Genomic DNA, 21,892 nt, shown 5'->3' with positions numbered 1-21,892 from the left:
AGCAGGATTCGTCCCATTACCTGAATGCTGTGTCTAAAACTTCCTCCTCCAGAACAATTAGTACATCTCCTTTAAATCCAGCCTCACACAAAGTCTCAGGACATGGACAAAATACAGACAACTTCTTTGCCATAACATAACAGTAACAGCCTCTGGTCCAATTTCTAGTAGAGCCTCTTTTTCATCTGGAACCTCATGAGCCCAGTCTTTACTGTCCATGGTCCTGTTGGCATTCTGGTCTTCTGAGATCCCACCTGAATCACACACTAACCTCCACTTACAACATGCTAAAGCTTTTCCAGCTTCCATCTCTAAACTTTTCAAAATCCCTCCCACAAATTCCAAAAAGCTCCAAACACTTCTGAACCACCTGGTCAGGTTAGTCCCAGCAATGTTCCCACTTCTAGGTATCAATTGTAGTTTCAGTAAACCTTTCTGTCCCTGTGATCAAAGTCCTGACAAACATAACTTCAAGGAAGAAAGGTTCATTTTGGCTCATGGTCTCAGAGGTATGGTTCATGGTGGGTAGATTCTACTGCTCTCGGCTTGAGGAGAGTGAGGAGAACATGATGGCAGAAGGGCTTGGAGAAGGAAAGCATCTCAGGACAAGGCAACCAGGAAGCAGATTGAGAATTCCACTCACCAGGTAAACTATGAACTCCAAATGCATGCCACCAATGATCTAGCCACTCCCCACCTGTCAATCACCACCCAGCTAATCATTCAGTGCCTGCATCCACTGATGAGGCCACACCTCTCATCATCAATCATTTCATTTCTGAATAACCCTAGGTTGTCTCACACACGAGCTTTGGGGGACACCTCCTATCCAAACCAAAACTGGGCTATTTTAATTCAAAACAGAAATGCTTACATGTTACTTCCAAGGGTGTCTAGAAGACTTGTCTCTATCATTTATGAAATTAGATTGTAGAACTTTCCTTTGAGGACTGCTAATTAACTGGTATAAGATTCCTGATGTCCAGTTTTTAAAAGTTACTTAAATCCTGTTTGCATTCGGGGGAGCTCATCAGAGGCATCTGTATCAGAAATTTGCTGTGACTACTAACCTAATAGGGCAGAGAGGGGTGCAAGGTTGACATCTAAAGAAGATTACATCAACCTTTCAAGGACACCATCCCATTATGTGAATAATTATTCACCCATGACCTCAAGGACCTTGTCTGTAGAATCTAACATACCTATTCCTGTCTTTATGCAGAATTTTAGTAATTTATCATACAGTGCCTATGCATGTTTCATTCACACAATATTTCTGGCCTGTTTTGAAGTTCAAAGGTGACCATGCTTAGTATTTCTTCATTGGCCCTGAGGTTCTCTGCACACTCAAAGGCTCATTCTAATTAATTTGAGTATTTAATGTTGGTGCCATTTTATCTCTATCAGCATAATAACGAAATCAGGATGACAGCTGCTTAAGCCCATAGCTCTGGGCTTTAATTTTCTCGTGCACAGAATGTGACAGTTTGTTCAGAATCAGCTGTCAATGCCAAATAACACCACCTCTGCTCCTGCAGAGGCTGTGACTGGATGGGACATGCTAGTGAGTGGGCACTTGGCTATACACACCATGGTGGGGTTTACCAGGTGTCCCTCTAGCTCTCTTCAATCTGTACATGCTTCAGGTTGGCTACATCACACACTCCCATGGAGTACCATTTCAAAGCATCCAGGAGCCAGTTAGCATCTTTAACAGGTCCAAAATGACCACCTTCTAATCCAACAAGCCTGGTCCTTCCTATTTTCAGAACAGTGGGGGGCATCTTGTTAGCCAGATCATACATGGGCTTCCAGGTCAGGCCCCATGGGCACATGTGTAACATAGGACCAGAGAGGTTGGAGTCAGGACGGAGCTGACATTGCTGCCCCCACACCTCTAGGCCTCTCAGTCCAACCCCAATGCTCCGGGGATTGCTGACAGGAATGAGGTCAGACACAGCTTCTGCAGCAAGCAGCAACCTGGCCCCTGGACCAGGGCTCTGCTGCCTTCTCACACTGCACACTACAGAATCTTTCAGGAACAGAACAAGGCTTTGGAAGCCTATGGAGCTTGATGAAGTGAATTGCTTCCTTTACCCATCACTTTCTTTTACCAAAAATATTTTGTCCATTCAACCCATTTTTACTAAGCATCCGATGAGTGAAGCACTTCCTGGCTTTCCTGCTTGTATACGTTCAGGCCTGACCTCTACCTACAGGCTTTACTGTTAAATAACACCACCTCTGCTCCTGCAGAGGCTGTGACTGGGTGGGACATGCTAATGAATACTGTAGAACCAAGAATTAAGCTGGTAACTGCTTTAATGGACGCAAAAGATGCCTCTGGGTCTGTGGTCATGTTCTAGTAATGAGATCGGTGCACAGAACCACAGTGTAAGTTCCCTCTAAGTGACAGCTGCTGTCCCCTGAGACGGTGCCTGACGCCATGCACAGAGGACGCAGGTCCACTACCCAGCGCCCTGATAGAGTAAGCCACACCTTGTGATCCTGTGAAAATGAGTCAAAAAGGCCAAATCACTTCCCTTGCAGAACTCCTGCCCAGTGTGGCTCGTCACTAATGACACACTGACCTGGGATATGCTTCGAGCAGAAGTTAGAAGCATAATGATCTCATTATTTTATATGTCCTATAATAATAACATTCCTTAGGGCACATCCATAAAAAACCCAAACCATAGTGTTGATATTCTTTCTCCCTCTGTTCAAACCTGTGCCAAAATGTTCTGGCCAGGAAATCTCTGGCGGGTTTGGGAGGGAGGTAAGCTGGGTTGCTGCTCTCACTGTGTCTGCACTGTGATGTCTCTCCTGATCCCCAGTTTTGAGGTGTTTTTTTATTTCCCAAGCTGCATTGTTTATGGAACTTATGATAATCAGGAATTATGGAATTAGAACTAGTCTCCTAAATAAATGCAAACACATAATAATATAACTTCCCTTGAGGAATCTATGATCCATTTGAAGATTTCAAACCAGCCCAGGACACAGAGATACACGGGACACATGTGGCCAGTTGTGGAGCTGCGTGTGTGTGGCTGGTGTCCATTTCTCCTCACACACACCCTCCTCTCTTCTCAGACTCCATCTCCACAGACGCATGGCTCAAAGGCCACAGCCCACTCTCTGCAAGGTGACTGAAATTTTGCTCTCCCTGGGAATGCCCCTCTGACTTCAGTCTTCCTCCTTCCTGCAAATTCTGGGCCAACTTGACTACTATCTTCATCTCTGAGTAGGTGACACAGAGTTGACCAAGTAAAGATTCCCCCTCATGAGAATGTCATGCTTGCCGGTGAAAACATAAGACCCAGGGACCGAAGTTGGGGGCGTGGGTCATTGAGGAAAGAGAGCTTAGGGGAGGCAGATGGTGGGCAGCCTGTGTGGACGGCAGTGGAGTGGAACCCTACTGTCCACTGAGGAGATGAAGATGTTCAGCAAGAGCCTGCAGGACCCCTGAAGTCTTGGTGCCTCCCATTCCTCTGCAGAACCCTGCACAGTCACTGCTGATGGACATACAGACACACACACACACACACAGACACACACCAGCATATGTGTACAGACTGCGTAGCTCTGTGGATGTACAAAAGCAAGAGTACGTTGATAGAGCAAAGCTCAAGCTTAATAAAAAATTATATTACAGCCAAACGTGCCTGTCACTGTGTACTGGGTCTGTGAGCGGACACCTTCACCATCTCCAGACCCACCCACGGTTAGCACTTAATCGTAGTGCATCTGTACACAGGAGGGAAAGCCACAGTCCTATACACCAGTCACACAGTGCTGATGGGGATTCTCTGACATCACTCATTAGTCAATAGGGACGGCAGCTTTGTCCTTCTGTGTCAGTGCAGTGCTGACCACTCAGCACTCAGGCGCCCAGGCAGGTTTCCTGATTAGTGGGAAAAGGCTGCCCCAGCACAGCCCAAGGTGCACGCTCAACGCTCAACGCAGCTCCTGCACTGTGTCCCCAGGAAGCCAGCGTCTTTGTTAAATTGTGCAGAGGGTTTGCTTGTTTCTCACTATTTAAATGACAGTGCAGAAGCTCGCTCCAAGTTTCTGTAGGTCCTGCGGTAAAGTTTCTTAAGAATGAATATCAGGAAATCATTATTGTAAAGTTCTCAAAAGTACATGTTTTTAAAAGGAGTTTGAGTTCAATATGGGATTTTAAAAAAATTCCAAAACTCCTTTTCTTTAAAAAATTTGTCCAGATATTAAGAAAATGTAGTCACCCACTGTCAAGACAATTTTTGCTGATATTTAAAAGCTCAAAATCACTGTGAGGAAGCAGAACTAAAGTGCTCCTTAGACCTGCTGAGACTCCACTCCTTACTCTTGGAGCCGGAGTGGAGGACTGGGGATGCAGTAGCACAGCCTGAGAACGCATACACAGCTGCCACATTGCTGATCCCACGTCTTAATCCAGACTCATGTTACAGGTCACACATCAGCGTGAGGTGCACAGGGGTGCAAAACAGATCCCTTGGTCCCTGCTGTCAGAGAGCTCACAGGAAATGGCCCACGCGCGGCATGGTCAGGATGTTGTGGCACAGACAAATCTGTAGTAAGAGCAGCAGTGTTTTGTAATAGACGCAGACTTCTTAAGTTTTATTTTGGTCCATCTGACTACTTAAAAAAACAGTAGTTGCTTAATCAATGCCTGTTAATGAGTGTATTTATTCTGGGTGGGCCCAATGTTGATCTGTTTTTCTTCCTTGCCAATGTCTTGGCAGATCTCATTATCAGTCAATATATATGTGGTGTTTATTAAAGTGCATCTCCTAAAACATCTGCAAGTAAGTTCATCAATAGTTCTGGGTTTTTGTCAGGAGATGAGGATTTGGGTCCCAAGCACATCACGCCTGGTGTGAAGCTCCAGCAGGTCACTTAGAGATAGGAAGATGCTTTCTAACTTCTGAAGAGGATTAAAAGCCACCGGTCAAGACCCAGAATTGCCAAGGTGCTAAAATTGGAAGCAACCCGGAGCTCACTATTAATACTAATAGCACATGTGTGCTATTTGTCTTCACTTCTAAAAACCACAGCCTATTTATTAAGTTATATATTTATTCTGCTGACTAATCCACTCATGTATGCACATTAATTATGGATCTAAAACATTTAAATATGAACATTTCCTTAAGTAAAAGCAATTAACTAGCAAGAGGAAATCACAAGTCTTTTGAAAACAGTTATCATCATTTCTGATATAACTTTTAGGGATGGATATTCGATTCAGGTATTCGATCGCACTGTGGGAGCTTGGAATTTCTTAAACTTAATTACTTAGTGTTTAAACCCTAGAATTTAATGTGAGGTTAATACTATTTTGATGACATAGCCATCGGCACCGTTGATTCCACATCACAGATATCTTTTCCCGGCAGCAGCCTGCTCAGACTTACGAGGATCCTACAAGGGGGACTTCTCCCAGGAGAGTCTGCTTCTGAGGGTGGAGACAGGTGGTGTGATGGGCAGGGGAGAGGATGCCTCCTGTTGTATGGGTCTGATTGAGAACCACAGGCCTATCATCTCCAGAGCTTCTTCCTTCTATTTCCAGATGCTTGTGCTACTACGCAAATGTGCCCATGTATTGGAATGTCCAGGAAATATGCACTGACTCAAACTTTCTCAAAGTTCCTTGGGAAACCTGGCGGGACAGCCAGATGTCCTGAGCCTGGGCTGCCATCAAAGACAAACGAGGAGCTTTGTCAACCCAAGAGTGCCAAGTGGGGGCTGAGAAGAGATTCCAAGGAAGCCCTCTTGGTGAGGGTGGGTGGGTGTCAGGAATGGAAAGACGGAAACCCCTGTCTCCACCCAGGCCTTGCTAACTACTGCTTGAAGAACAAAGGAGACAGCAGAAGGCGGTGGACAGTCCAGTGACCCTCTCCCCTCTGACGCTGGCCACATGAGGCTGCACACTCAAGCGTTACCTTTGGGGGACTTTTGCACCTCTGTGAGAACAGAGCTAAGTGTGGGCGAATCAAGAACCACTCCAGCAGGTATCAGGAGGAGGGGAGACAAGTGGTCAGGAACAGCAGGGAGACACAGGCCACAGCCTGGCCCAAGGCTCTTCCCGGGAAGCTGCCTCGCGAGGGCAGCACAGTGGAAGGTGAGCCCTGGCGCCCTGGCCACAGCTTTCTGCTCTCTGGTGAGGAACAGGGACAGGAGACGCGGTTTGTGACATAAGCCAAGGCATCCAACTGTGCTGAGTGGAGGGAGCACTGAGGAACCCTGGGTGTGCGTGGGAATGTCCTCCTGTCCACCCTGTGCTAGGAAGGCTATCCAAAGGCTTTGCCGTTGCCTTCCCAAGTGTCAGTGCAGTCCAGGAGCCAGGAGGGGGGGTATCGATGCATCCAAGCAAGAAGCACACTGCCAAGCACGAGGAAGGGACCACAGCACAGGAGAAGGGTCCCCAGCGTGTGCTCCACCTGCACGCACTGAAAACGGTCCCTAAGAGCTCTGCAGTGTTTTGAGGGTGAGATTCTGAAGGCTGGGGTCTCTTAAAGAAAGCCATGCTTATCAATCCATCCCAGGCTGTCCACCATCACTGGATTATGCATAGGAATCAACTGAAACGCTTTGACTTGGTGAGTCTTTTCAATGGGATTCTCATGAGAGTGAAAAGTAGGCCTTCTCAGGACATCGGCCACTCTGTTTTGGTCCAGTCTTAAAATCCATCAACCATATTTTTTTTTTTTTTTGTATTAAGGGGACTGAGGCAATTCATCTTCCTCTGGGCACCTGGATTAGCTTGGGGTCTGAGGGGTGATGATTATCCTCCCAGAAATTCATTTGCTCATCTGTCAAATAAAGGCAGCAGCTCTGATGAGCACCCACATGATTTCACACTAAAAAAAAATCTGAATTTCTAAATTTCCCATGTCCTGGGGTCATTTTCATGAAATTTTAAAATCAGACTAGTAAAAGATTGCACTATTTATATATTGAAAGCATTTCAATTGATTAATCACTTTTAGTTATCCAAAGGAAATAGCTATTTTTGTTTTTAATTGGGCTGTGACTAAGAATGTTGCAAATGGCAATTATTATAGTGAAATTCTTTTTTTTTTTTTTGAAAAAGCAACAGTTAATTTCCTTCTCTTGTCTTTTTAATTTATATCTTAAAAAGGAAACCTTCCATACTGATTTTCATTTTGGGAGGTCCCAGAGATCAAACCCAGTGATGTTTTAGGGATGAGCTCCATCTCCAGCCCTTTTTATTTTTTGAGACAGGGTCTCCCTAATTTGCTCAGATTGCCCCTAAATTTGCCCTTCTCCTGCCTCAGCCTCCAGAGTTGCAGGGAGAAGGTCATCTTTGTGCCACCATACCCAGCTGATTTGCATTATTACAGGGTACTGCAGAACACTGGTTAAACTGTAGGCTGCAGGTCAAATCCACGCTCCACCAACTCAAAGAAAGGCTCTCTGGTGAGTACTCAAATGACTGTTGGTTCTATCATCGGGGGAATGAGTGGTGAGAAAAGAATCTACAACATCCAGTTGCTATGCAGTTGTGTGTATGCAGTTGCATTATATATGTGTGTGTATATATATATATATATATATATATATATATATATATACACATAATATATAAAGTATAATATATATTTTATATATATCTCGAAAGCCTTAGGAGCCTTCATCAAGAACAAGCTGATGGGGCTGACCCCATTTTAAGCATTCACTCTAAATCCTTCATATCCATGTTAGTCAGCCTTTGGATGGTGCGCATTATGCCACCATCAATCTTTAACCCCAGCAGCTCTTCAAGGTCATAAGCTCTTTCCTCTTCAGGTCTAGCTATTTGATTATTAAAAAATATGAATACCTCTAAAGAGATAAATTTCAAACTGCTGCTTCTCCTAATGTTTCTGAATTTACTGGTATGGAATCAGACACGGTGGGGGACGGACAGAGAAGATCAATAAAGGCACAGGGTGGGCGGACGCGAGTGGCTTACTGGAGTAGGTGAGTTGGAATCCTTGGTCGGTGTCTGACCCGTTGCTGTTGAACTCCAGCCACAGGTGATTGGAGGTGCTGTTGAGGGTCAGCCCCATCAGCTCCTTCTTGGTAAAGGCTCCCAGGGCTCGAGACGAGCTGTCTCTTCCGTCATAAACCTAGTGAAAATTCACAGCATGAGTCCTCCTGTTCCCCGCTATATTCTCATGGTAGCAATTTTAACAAGACATTCGAATCCTCAAAGACGCACTTTAATGAAGTATTCAGAAGCACTAAATCATCTATTTTCTTTGAGCTTCATCCTTCCCTTCAGTGCTACTCGCCACAGACTCCATCCCATCCTCTCACACTGGCTACCTGGAGAGCTCTTTCCTGTTTGTGTAAAATTAAGTGAGTGTTTCTGTGCATTCCTGGGTTCTGCTGTCTCCTCTCGCCCCTTCCTCAGGGTGGAAAGGTGGGAAGATGTAGCAGGTTCCAGAGGCGAGAGTCTCACCCAGACCCAGCTGTGTAAGAGGATGTCCCTCCCTCGTTCCCCATCTAAGGCACGGAACCACAGCACTACCGAACCCCGGCCCAGCCACAGTTCTCAGGCCTGCAGGGGACTAGCCTTGGATTTGCTGTCATGAAAGAGTCCCGTCATGTAATAACAGCAGACGGGTCATCGTGCCTGGAACACTTTGTATGGGCCGTCTTCTGAAGTGACTGTGAAACTCAGCGGCTATGATCAGTCGCAGAAGGCAGTGCACACAGGGCTTGGTGGTGATGGGATGTCTGGGTGAGGGGCAGGGCTCCTGGAGGACTCCCCACCTTCAGGGAGCCACCTGCACCTCAGTAGGAGTGGGTCACAACACCTCCATGGGGACCCCACCCTGTGGCACTCTCTGAGCTGAGGTGTGTCTGAGGAAATGGCATCAACATCAACTCAGCCTGATGGCCTCGTGCATCCCAGTGCAGCTGGAACACAGGGTACCATCCTCGTGCCCCTCCCTCAGGCAGAGAGCCGCCCTGTGGACCAGGCCACGGGGTGTCTGGAAGAGCGTCCAGTTTTTCCTAATTGAAAGCACCCTAACCTCTCAAGGCCATCCTCTCCATGTAGGTGCTCCCGGGCCTGGTTCCCTCCCCCTCTGCCCGCCTCACGTGGACCCTGGCTCACTCCTCCCCATCACCACACCCATTGCCCAGCAGACTACACACACCAGCACACTCATGAGAAAGAAGACACATCTAGAAGCATCATTAGTTATTTTATTGCCAGTAATTATTGTATATACAGTGTCATGTAATCATTTTCTCCCTTATTTCCTTATTAAAAGGCTACTGCCATAGGCTATGGTTTTTAAGAAGTCTCTATGACTTTAGATGGGGCTTCCATGAACTTGGAAGGCATCTGACATGCTGACAGAAGGGTTTTAAACCCCGAGGAAAATCTGTCTCAAGGAAAAAAAAACCATCAGGTCTCCCAGAAAGGCCAAGGGCACCTGGCTAGGCCCACAGAGCTGGGCTGGGTGTGAAACAGGACTCACGGCCAGCTCTGCTCAGTCCTGGACACCACCTCCCACATGGCTGTATCCACCTGGCTCCCTCACGGGGCTAGACCTTGCACCCCACAGAGTGTCACCAAGTTGGTGGCCTCACGGTTACAGCAGCAAAGCTGAGCAGCTTGAACACTTAACTCCTGGACTCTCCATAACAGTGGGTGGCTCTATCGTGTATGTCCACGTCACCGGTGCTTAATGCTGCCCTTGACTGAGGACACGAGATCAAGCCTGAACCAGCTTTGCTTCATTGCCTGTCTCATGGTGAGTGTGGCTCAGGATTTGCACACATCACCAAGAAAGAGCCAGGTGTGATGCCCAGGTAATTCCAGGGTAATGAGCAACGGGCCTGCTGGGTCTGCACATCTCCAGGTTGCAGTTCTCATCTAAGCAGCTGTCTCCAAGCATTCTTCCAGATGTTAGAAAGAGCCTCGGAGCCACCTGATTCACACCAGGTGACAGCCATCTGCTCTGAGGACCCTCTCAAGCTTGCCTTTAGTCAGTGCATCAGAGGGATGTGGCCCAGGGAGCAAGTGAGCAAACTGGGAAACCAGGCATCTCCGAGTGCTGATGCTGAGTTCTCACGAGATCGCTCCTGCTGCCAGGAACCATACCTCAGCTCTTCCCACACCTGCTTTTCACAATGTTTCACAAGAGCTGTTTGTCTTACATGTCGTTGGGGGGACTGTGGGTAGTGTGCCTACATAACGTCTTCGTCTTTGCTACTGGATCATGGCATGTGTGAAAGATTAACGTGAACAGATTTTGCTCCAAAATTAAGATAATTTAAGCACGTTTAACAGAGATATCTATCAGAACATTCTACAAAACATAAGATGGCAAAATATTTTGGCATTTTATGTGATTGACAGTTTCCCTGCAACTAAAGATTCATTTTTACTTTTCGTTGTAATCAACAAGTTCAAGCTGCTCCTAATTAAAAATGAGCATGATTTCCTTCCCTCCACTTGGACATTATTTATCAATGCATATTTCACACAGTATCTCTCATCACTCACCTGTACCAGAGAATAGTCACTCAAAAGTTTTGTGTTAAATTTGAGGCTGTCAATGAATTCAGAAAATTCTTATGACTCAACTTCATAATTTTTTTTTTTAGATTAGCAGCAATGCTCCAGCTTCCTGAATGCAAAACACTTCTTAATTACAGCCCTTCATGCTCTCAGCAGGAGTTTTCAGAAAACGACTAAATCAAAGGACTGCCAGGGTAAAACTGCTCTGTTAAATGATGGCTCTGCAAAGTGGTGCACCTTGTACCTGAGAGGCAGCCAGGCACTCGGGTCTGTGAGCTGCTCTGACCCTGCACATCACTGCCCACGAGGTCAAGAGGGTCAGATCACCCTGAACAAAGCCACAGCCAACCAGAGCAGCCAATTTCTTAGAGCTTCAAGTGATCTGAATCTGTTGAACTTGAGAGGTGTCTCTGTGTGCAACCATGTAGCTGCAAATATAACTGAAACCCACTTTAAAGGGGAAATGAGCAAGTGGCCCTCCCTTTCCAGGCATCAGCTTTGGTGTGGTCCAGCTGCCCGTCTCTCCCCACGAGGAGAAGCTGGCTGGGCCAGATGACTTACAACATTGGCCTTCATTGCTCAAAGCCTGTCTCTTTCATCGTCCTGGGTCTGCAAACGCCCACCATCCTGTTCCCGGGCTTTGCAAGGGCCCCACTTTCCTGAAAGAGTTACAGGGTAGGTGAGGTCTATGCCAGAAGCCTTAGAAATGGAAGGTGATTCCAGCTGGAGATGAAGTTGTAGGAATCATGGCAGAGCTGGGAGCCTGCTGCCCGTGGTGCAATGGTCATGGTCCAACCCAGCGACTCCCTGGCTGACCACGAGAGTAGCTGGGCTTGTCCCCATCAGCACACCAGAATCCTCCAGTTCCAAATGTGACAGCCACATTCATAATAAAGAACACCTGGAGAAAGGGTTGGCCTGGGGTCCCGCAGGTTTGAATGATTTCCTTGTGTGCTGGGCATGATGTCACAAACATCATATGTTAAATTATTTAGTCTTCAAAACAGCCAAAAAGATTGTACTGTTGCAGGGTCTTACACATAGAGAGCAAAAGCCATGCATACCAAATAATTTTCCCACAACATACTACTTATCAATGTTAGTTGGATCTAGGATCATAGACAAAGTGATTTCTAAATCCACACAGACTCTACAAAATGACACCACACTCTACTTCATCAAAGCAACTGCATAAATAAATGGAAACAAATTATGTGTATATGGAGGTAGATCAATATATACCCATGGAGGTCGATATGAGAATAGATGGATACATAGATGGAGAGAAGAATAGAAGATAGACACATAGGAAGGAAGAGGGTGATGAAGGATAATGGACTGGTGGATGGGTGATGGGCAGGTGGGTAGACAGGTGATAGACGGATGGATGGTAGGGAGGCAGGCAGGTGGTAAACAGATGCACCAGCTTGGGCTTACCTTTAGCGTATCTCCTTCCAACAGCTGGAAGCTCCGCGCTCTGAGGCGGATCCCCCTGCCAGCTTCCGTCTCTATTTTATAGATACACTCATGGTTATTATCATAATTGGATGGGAAATTTGGAGACAGTAATGTTCCTTCATTTCCTTTCACACTTGCTCCACATTCAGCTAAAATAAATAGGACATTAAAAAAGAGGATTCAAAAGTGGAATTACTGATTTTAATAGATTAAAAATTCCAACATTATGATCACCCTCTCTTCTACCAATGCATGTCCCTCATCTATGCCTTTTTTAAATTATAAAAACAGAGTAATGGCTTACTTTTACAGCTTAATCACGGGGCAGAAAAGACATCCCATTCCCCCCTTTTCAATAGTTTCTTGGTTATTGTAATAGAACAGCCTTCCTCTATGGATGCAGCTCACCACCCTATGAAGAGCTCCCTGGCCACATCTAGGCCTGGCCCCCTCTGCCCACCTGTTTCCCCCTCATGAAATGCCCGGTCATCTCCACGTGCCGATCCTATTGTGAGACCAGCAAGCTTTCCTGCTCTTGAACTTCCTGGCATCAAGCAGTGCAGTTAAGGGGGTCTAATGTCACAGAAAGCAGCAGAGCCTTCTGATGGGCCACAGCACTGTCCCGTCCACGCCATCTCAGGATGGAGACCATCCCGTGGCAATCACTATGCTCTTTCCCCTTTTCCTGATGGAAGAACAGGGCTGTTGACTTTCAACTCCAAATTCACACAAAACAAACTTCCTTGAACCACGGCAAAGCGACAATAATAAAACCCTAGTTTCTGTTGATCATGGAAAGTCACAAACCCTCAGCATCTGTTTTCTCATCTATGACTGTGAACGGTGTCAGTTAAGAACGCCTTCAGCTCTAAAATTCCATGAAAAAAACAGGGTGAAATGAAGTCACTACGCACACAGACACACATGTGCACGTGTGTGTGACAGACCCCTGGGCTTCGGTATCAACGACTTTACCAGCCATGATCCTCCAGCAGGGTGGGTGGGGTGATGAGGACCTGGTCTTCAAGAGCTGCTCTCCATCTTCCCCCTCCGCTGCATGAGATCAAGAGGATGGAGGGAGCCTTGGAGGGATGAGGGGCAATCGAGTAGCCACAGGCTCCCACCCAAGAGCTCTGCCTCTCTGCTGCCTGAGCAGCTGTGGGAGATGGCCCTATGCAGCCTTTTGGAGCAAGCCAAGCCAAGCCAAGCCCCCCAGGTCCAGGCCATCTGTGAGTGCCACAGGCACCGCTGCAGAGGAAGAGCTTTCTCCTGGGACCTGGGGCTCCCTGTCACCAGCTGTGGTGTCTGTATTCTCCTAGGCAGGTTTAGTTCCCTTGGCTAGTGGTGGCTGGCCCACCTACCCTTCGCTCCACACTACCAGAGATTTTTATCCTATTGTTTTGCTTCTTAGCAAACTTGCCACACGGAGAAATGTTTTACAGATTTGTGAGTGTCTGAAAAGTTTTAAAGTAGGTTCAAGCCATCACAACGAGGCTGAGGCATAAACTAAAATAAATGGTGTTTGCTAGCACAAATTTTCTAAGTTCTCTACATTCACTCATAGTTCTCCCAGTGGTCCTATGTGACAGATCACTAAGCCTCACTTGTAGATGAGGAAACTAAGGCATGCATGCAATGATTCACAAATCAAGGCTCTTTCCCAAGGTCACAAGGTGAACGCAGACTTGAGAGGTACAAACAGTAAGGGCTCAGGAAGAGAATGACACTCTTCACAGCCTGAATGATGCTGAACACATTTTATATCAAATTGTTCACAATAATGCTCCCAATTTATAATGATGAAATGAATATTGGTAGGTTAAATTTTCTAGAAGAGTATGTGATTAAGGACATTTAGTTGAAACAGGTCACCAGTAAGCTGAAGCTTGTGTTAGTCATCAACATATAATCATTTTTCATAATATTCCAAGAAGAAAGGGCAAGAAAGAAGAATTGAGCACTGTAAGCCATGGAAGAACATGAAATCAAACCCAAGGAAGTAATTCTGTACATCTTTTTGTTGGCATTTAGATTTGGAGGCTCTTTTAAAGAAAATAAATAACAAATGGTAGTAACTAAGTCTACACTATGCAAAATAATAACTGCAAAATTAACTGCCCGCTTGTGACTGATACCACTCTGGAGACAATGTTGCTTCAGCTTGTGGGAAGAGAAGACAGGAGCAATAAGCCAGCCTTCTGAGCCCCCACGTCTCACTGCAGACTCACCTCAGAAAGCATATCTGCTGCGTCTGAGCAGGTATTTCTCACAATCTGAGGCACGATGGAGATTTATCAGTAAATAGGCAATGACGACTCTTTGAACCTAACTTACACATGACGACACATCTGCATGGATATCATTATTCCTGGGCAGAAAGAACCAAGATGTGTCCAAGAGCCCAAGAGAAGTTCACTAAACCTGGGCCTACACTGGAGGAGATAACCAGAGGAAGCCAGGCACTTAGGCTCAAAGGCAGATGCTCAGAAAAACTGCAAGATTTAAGGGATCAAAAAGTCAAAAATTCTTTGAACTTGACTCAAGGGATCCAGTGTAATTCTTCATTACCAGAGCAATTAAATGATTCACTTTTTACATTTTTTAATAATCCATTTAATATTACTTTAAGGTAAATGGATACAAATTTTCTTGATATGAATCATTTGCTGTATTATAAAGAATCCACTGAAATTTTAATTAAAATTGAATTGTTATGGAGAGTTTTGGAATGAAACTAATTATAACTAAATTAACCATGATAGAAAGGAGTCAATTGATTTTTTTCTTCCTTGAATTTTTGTGTACAAAGGCGATGACCTGTGACACCAATGTCCTTCCTCTTCCTCTTGGGCTGCCGTGACAAGCACCCCCCTGGGCCTGGATCAACAAGCATTGTTCACAGAGACATTGCCAGGCCCAGGATCCCTGTGGCTTAGCTAATCCTCCACAGTGAGAAAGGCCACGCCCCCCAGCGCAGTCTGCACTGCCCACCTGCGCCTTGCCCCAGCTCCCTTCAGACACAGCGCTGGCCTCAGGGAACACAGGTGAGTCCCTGTGGCCTCAAGACCTCCTGGAAACTGTGAGGGGCTCTTGAGAAGGCTGTGAGGTTGCCGGGAGAGTGGGTTCCGTTCACTCTGCAAGGGTGTGTGCTTTGGAAGCACAGAAATACAAAATGGCCAATCAGCAAACCTTGCCCACGACAGAGGAAGTGAGAATCATTTAAAACACAGAGTCCTGCATTTACTCAGAGAGGATGTAAAATGGTATTACATTTGACCCATTTATTGTCCTATGCACATTTACTCTTTAATCAATCCTATTATTGGATTAGCTCTTAAGAATCAGCAGCAATTAAAGTTCTAATTTTTAATTTTGTTTCAAATTTTTGAATCAAGAATTTATTTACAGAAACTATGGACTCATTGTCAAAGGAAAATAATGTTTAAATAGAATTGGTCAAATGTATTAAAGCCAAATGCTTTTTAGGGTTCAAAGAAACTTGAAGTCACTATACACTCTGCCTCTGAAATGCCTGTGACCCATTAGGGTAGCTAAGGGTCCGCAGCTTGGTGTCTGTTCTGCTGACAGACTCCGTTCTCCAATCGACAGGGTTTACCAGACTGACTCCGCGAGAGGCCATCTCCCATCTCACGCACCTCTTGAAGAACTGCCTCCTCAGGTCCTCACCTGGTGCTTCATTCAGATGTGGGTGCACAGCTTTAAGACCCCCTACCTGGGAACACTCTGTGTCTAGGGAACTGAAGCCAAGTCCCAGAGGCAAATGGACCCACCTCAGCTTGCCTGGGGCTGTTCTGATAAGCCTGCAAACACTTCTCAGGTGGGAGCACAGCCAGCCTCCCCACAGGTGCCCAGCTGGGCCACCCACTGGCCACAGTGCAGGCTGACAGGCTGTGGTGGTGCCGTCAGTCAGTGTGACTGGGTCCTGCCACGCACACCCAGCCTGGGGCCGGATCAGCCTCACACTGGAGGTAAAACTTCCCTCCAGTGCATCTCAGTGCTGTCCACTGTAATGCTGGGCTGCCATGCTCTGGGGACTGTGAGAATCATCATGGAGATTTCCTGGGGACACTTATCTTCCTTAAATCTATTCTCTATCTTTTGCCCTGCTTTCCAACCAAGATGCCACAAAGTATCTGAAATGTCACAGAATAGGCATTTTTGTTATTATCAAACAGTCATGCAGTCATGCTCCTAAAGGCCCTCAGCCACTCGAGAGTCTCTGGCCACAGTGAGGCATGGAGAACAGGAATGGGAGAGGAGATCCAGGACTTGCCCCGAAATGGTCTTCTGTAGCTTGTTTCCCCTGGGCAACCTGAGGGTGGGGTATGTGCTCCATGGCCTGACACGGAGCTTGCCTGAGCAGCTGTGTCAGACGGCAGGGGAGACAGAAGTGCTGAGACACCAGCCAGGTCCTTACTGACCAGGTTGAACCCTGGACCAAACCTTCTCTGAAGGTGCACCTACTGTGGACATGTACTCACGTCACCAACAATCCTTCATTTTGACATAAATCATTTAGGACAGCTTTCTCTGCCTTGCAGCTAAAGCAATCTTGAATGGTACTCGGGTAATTAAACGCTCAGAGGTGCCACAAGAGAGATCTTGAGCACTTCTAGAGGAGATGAACAGCATGGGGTATATGAGATACATCATCATAAACAAATAATTAGATAGAAAAAGCCCAAGAGGAGTAAATGCAAATGAAAAGAAGACTTCTCCTCCATTTAGGAGTGAACTGGAAAAGAGGGAAAGGGTGGCTCAGGTGTTATCCAGGAAGTGTGGTGAGAACCTGTGGATTAGGAAAATGAGGGGGTGCTCACGACTCGGTCAACATCCTAAGGCCACCTGCCATCTCTTGGGTGGACTTGCAAATTTTGGTCATGGACAAATCATGGCTATTTCATAATTTTAAAGGAACACAGAATATTGCTGAATCAGGTTTTCTAGATCTAAAGAGAAGCTTTAAGGGAGGTCACCTGGTTGGTTGGGTGAACAGGTGGTCTCAGGGTGAGGTGGCTCACCTGAAAGCAGCTCTCAGCCTGGGGAAGACCAAGACACAAGGCAGCTTTGATGGCACAGGCAGCTCCCAGGGAAGACGGAAGACTGCTTCTCCACAGTTCAAAAGTGGGTAGAAGGGTAGTGGGGTGCACTCGGAGGACAGGAGTCCTCGTCCTGAAGGGAGGGGCCAGCCCTCCATGTAGGGGTGCTTGGAGACAGGCACGGGGTAGGAAGGAGAGCCAGGGCTCTGTGGTGGGGGACTCGGTTGCAGCAGAAGCATGCTGAGTGGGAGTCCTGGGGGACCTGGGCGTCTGGCCCCTCCAGTGAACGGAGGACCCTGTGTTGCAGGGTTGAGAGCAGTGCCCAGGGTGTGGGGTAGGGTGATTCACCAGGTTCTGCTGAGGGACAAATGGGTTGAGGTCTTGGATGTGGACAGTGCCTTCTGTCCAGAGTGGACAGCCTGTGTTTCCAGGGCTGGTGGGCTCCATCCAGCAGCCAGAGGCCCAGCCCAGGAGAGGAGCAGGAGAGTACACTGGGCCTGGACACTGTGACTTGGGTGAGCATGACCTGAGAGCTGGGCACAGGTGGGGTCCTTCAGAACCAGGAATGAAGAGGGGTAGGCAGTGGGGGAGGAGGAGGGACACACCCACTGTGCCAGCTGGTGTGTTTTGAGGCCATCAACAGCACCTCTACTTAAAGGTATCTTGGCCAGGTGGGCTGGGAGGAAAAATCAAGAGGGTTTATAGGGTCAGAGCCAACTTAGGTCCCATATGTGGGTGGTGGTTAAAAGCGGGACCCAGCTTCACAGCACCTTAGGAGCTCTGCGCCCTTGGGTGAAGTTCTCAGATTCTTTGTGTCCTGGAATTCCCATATTTAAGACAGAATGACCATAGACCTGCTCACTGCATACAGATTAAATAAAATACTCATGCCTGCCCTCCAGGAAGTGCTAAGGACCCGTCGCTGCTATTCCAGGTCTAGATATTGTGGAATATTCTAGACAACAGTGTAACGGGCAGAATAACAACAAAGGCAGTGCAAGGTAATGAATCTAGATAAAGCAGAATGACAGCAATGGACAGGGTGGCCGCAGACCAGCGAGCGCCACGTGTTCGGAAGCTTGCAGGATCTCACTGAGGGAGGGTCGTCTCCCGGGCCTCCGTCTGTCTCTGGCAGGCCTGTCTCACCTGGGGATCGGGGTCCGGGCAACTCTGGTAACACTCAGATCATTCGCACAGGCTGTGCTTCTTTCAAAGACAGTTTTCAAAACCTGCCTCCAGTTCTCAAATGAAAGTCACAACCAAAGTGGGAACTCTGCTCTCAGGAGAGGGTGGCCTGGAGGACTGTGCGGACTGGGTGGCCTGGCACGAGGGGGAGGTGGTGTAAGTGGGTTCCTGAACCTGCCTGACGGCTGCGGCTGGATGGAAACCTGAAACACTGCCTGGTGGTTGACTCGCACGGTGTTCCTAAGTCACGCTGAGGGTTGGAGAGACGGGGGCCATGAGGAACCTGGGGATGACGCGTTGACATGCTAGACCTTCCCGTGTGTAGCCAGATCTTATTCCCAGGGTGACCCCAGCTGCCCCGGAATGTCGAATGAGATTAGTCCTCATGGACTCCGAAAGCACAACACCAGGGTGATCTCTCACCCACCTCTGCTTCTAGGCCTTTTTCTCTAAGTTAAAGGAGCAGGAGGTAAAACCCACCATGTGCCCAGCATGGCTGAGGCCAGTGCAGACCTCTGCCTGAGCTGGCGATGGGCCTCCTGGCCATGGTCAGCACCTTCCTGCAGCCAGGGGTCAAGGGGTCCCTCCAGGCCCTCAGAGCAGTACAGAGCCAGCCACCCTTGAACTCCACCTCCGACCAGCACTCCCACCCAGCAAGAGCCCAGGACGTGTCTCCAAGTACTGACAGGGAAACTCCTCGAGTCCTGCCCTCTCTAGCCTGGGGCCACCTGACAGTCCACAGCAGGCCCACGTCAGAAGCTCAGGGGACAGGAGGCCAGGGTGCTGTTCCAGATGGTCATCACTGCTCTGCCAGGAGAGTGTCACTTCCAACCAGTGTGTTACCAGAGGCCCCTCTATTCCACCTGGGCGTCTACCTTATTATTATTTCCCAGATTACTTGTATACACAGGTACCTGTACTTTCCCTCCATAAATATGCTTGACAGATGATTACGTTCACTCTTGTTCAGTCGTAAATTTTAGAGCTGAAAGGGACACCCTTCACAAGACAACTCCACAGTGTGGGCTGGGTCCAGCCTGGGCCCGCACCTCCCTGTCCACCCCACTCTGCTTCCTGGCTGGGCGGAGCCCTGTCCCCACAGATGAATGAAATGAAAGCGTGTGACCACCTACCCACACACCTTGGCAGAGGTGCACTCCACACACGGCGGCCCCCACCCAGGCAGGCAAGCTTGGTGGCACCTTCTAAGCGGTATCCCGGGAAGCAGGAGAAGGTCAGCGAGTCCCCCACGCCAAAGTGGAACCCGATTCTGCGGCTGAAGGCAGGGACTCCAGGGTCGTCACACGGCTCCAGGTCATACTCTGAGACAGGAGGAGAGAGAGTGAGCATGTGGGGTTGGTCCATGCCACACGGGGACCTAACAACTCAGCAAGAATTGAAAGAGGTCTTGTTAAAACTATGAAAACAGGCAGCTGGTCCCAAGCTCCGCTGTGCTCCGGGGGGTTCTGTCCCTTGCATTAGGAGCTCTCCTTTGACAAGTGGTGTGAATACTAATATTTTTAAAATTCAGACACGTAACACTGTAAAGTGAAATGACCCGCTTCGGAGGCGCCCCTTGGAGAGTGTGGGGCGATTTGACTGATACTTCTGCCGACATCAGTTTCTGCGCTGCTGTTAAAGGCGCTTTGCAACCAAGGAGACACAGAGCGCAAGAGAAAAGCCATGTGCAGCATGGGTTGAGGAAAGCTCCCGTGGCCCATTTCACCTCTCAACCTGACCCAGGAATGAATAGAAAATATTCTATAAACTAGAAATTTCTATAAACCACCCAAGAAGAAAATGCTGACACACTTTTCTAGAAGTCCTTATGCTGGCACGTTGCTGCGCCCTGAGGGGGAGTTTTCAAGATAGTGGTGTTGATAACAGCCCTTCCCGACCCCTCCAGACCTCCGTACATGGGCGAGGTGCTCTGGTTGATGCTGATCCCTGGGTCTGTTGTGAAGTCTGGGTTTTCACTAACTGTAAGTCAGACAGAGTATGGACAGGAGCCTGGATGGAGCTTCCTGCTGTGCCTCAGTATGAGATGCATGTCGGGCCTGGACGGGGCTCTCAGAGGTGTGGAAAGGTCAAGTGCAGGATAAGCATTATTCAAATCACCAGGAAGACGAGGGTGGAAAAGCCTGCTGATGTTTCTAGGACAGCTCTGCTTTCATCGAGGGTCTCCAGTGCCGCCTCAAGGCCCCGAACCCTGAGGTTCAGACCTAGTGATCACGCCGAGAGCAACCCTTCATCAGCGTTCTCCATATTTTCCAAATCTGAGTCTTTTTCACTTTTACCACTTGTCTGGTTGCTTGTTGGCATGTCATCGCTGGACTGATGCCGCAACCCCGTCCAGGGGCGTGGGGTGCTCTTCCCACGCTCCTCCTCCTCCTCTCTGAGCCTGCTGGTCTTCCGTGGGGCTGTCAGATAGTCTTTGTCCTGCTCTGCCTTTGGGTGAAAACCTCCCGTAATGCCTGTGTTCAGACTACTCTGGCCATTCTTAAAATGTAACTAACTTGACCTTATTTTAGTGCAACCCAGGAAGAAAGATATAAATGATATCCTGAAATTGCACTCAATAAATACCTATTGAAAAACTATCACGTACAAAACATAATGATCCAATACTTAGGAAACACTAAGATGGTGCCATCTGGGGAACTTCACCTCCCGTCTTGCTGAGGTCCTCCTTCTATGTGAGATGTACTACACCTTCCCCATTCAGATGGGACCTTTCACGCAGTTTCTTTCCAACCCACTGAAAAGTCTCCCGGAATGAGAGAGTGATTTGGTATTACTTTGCGATAGACTATTATATTATGCAAAGAAACATCGCTCTGCTGGCTCTGCTGGGGTTCTTGGCTTGTGTATGTTTAATTAGTGTAGATGATGGCCTTGGAGAGCCACCTGCCTGGAGAGAGAGCCTGGTGCGGAACCGTGAGATTAGATGGTGCCGGCTTTACACCCTGTTGGGTCATGGAAGGATGCTCCTGTCGATCACTAAGCAGTTTCATGATGTGCATTCGCACTGTTTTCATCCCTCATCTAGCACAAGGAAAAGGCGTGGCCCTCAGGATTCCATCTTCCCTCCAACTGCGTTCGTCCTTTGTCTGTGGCCATGCTCCCGCTCACTCCCCGGGTTCAGAGGCGTGGGCTGCAGTGCCACCTCAGCAGGAGACATGCTACAAGCCAGCTCGTGACACGCCACCAGGCCAGCTCCTGGCTACTCTCAGCACTAGACCTTTGAAGGACTGAATGTTCCCTGTATCCCCATCATCTGTCCTGCGTCCCCTTTGCCATCTGTCACAGCTCCCACAACGTCACTGTGACCCACAGCTGCCCCACCCCAGCCCTCTGTACTCATCCTCTCAGTGGGTGTGGGAACCTCTGGGTGATCTCTGCTTCCCTAAAAGATCTCCTTCCCGAGCTTCCACAGTACCCATGGCCCTCCTGACCCATGGCCCCATCTTCCATAGGAGACTTGGATCCTCACCTCCAACAGCAGAGAGCTGAGCCCAGCTGTGACCCGGGGCCTGTCTCTTTGCACCTCATACCTGCCCAGCGTCCTGGTCCTGTGGCTTCAAACCAGCCGACACTGCTGACTTTCAGGCACGTTTCCTAATTTGAGCCTATCTTATCA

The 21,892-nt window shown here is 48.0% G+C and overlaps 1 protein-coding gene across 1 annotated transcript in view; it reads right to left on the bottom strand.

Moving 5' to 3' along the window:
- Positions 1–21,892, bottom strand: part of Csmd1 (CUB and Sushi multiple domains 1) — a 1,338,703-nt gene that overhangs the window by 276,653 nt on the left and 1,040,158 nt on the right. Inside the window, exons 21-23 of the mRNA XM_071609340.1 lie at positions 19,386–19,574; positions 11,987–12,156; positions 7,982–8,138 (exon numbers count right to left, since the gene is read on the bottom strand). Coding sequence (XP_071465441.1) covers positions 7,982–8,138; positions 11,987–12,156; positions 19,386–19,574 — 516 coding nt within the window. The remainder of the gene's footprint in view (positions 1–7,981; positions 8,139–11,986; positions 12,157–19,385; positions 19,575–21,892) is intronic.

This window comes from Marmota flaviventris, chromosome 3, assembly GCF_047511675.1.
Source record: "Marmota flaviventris isolate mMarFla1 chromosome 3, mMarFla1.hap1, whole genome shotgun sequence".
NCBI classification, from domain to species: Eukaryota; Metazoa; Chordata; class Mammalia; order Rodentia; family Sciuridae; genus Marmota; species Marmota flaviventris.
Note: the sequence above shows the minus strand (reverse complement) of the source record. Positions and strands in the feature narration are given on the sequence as shown.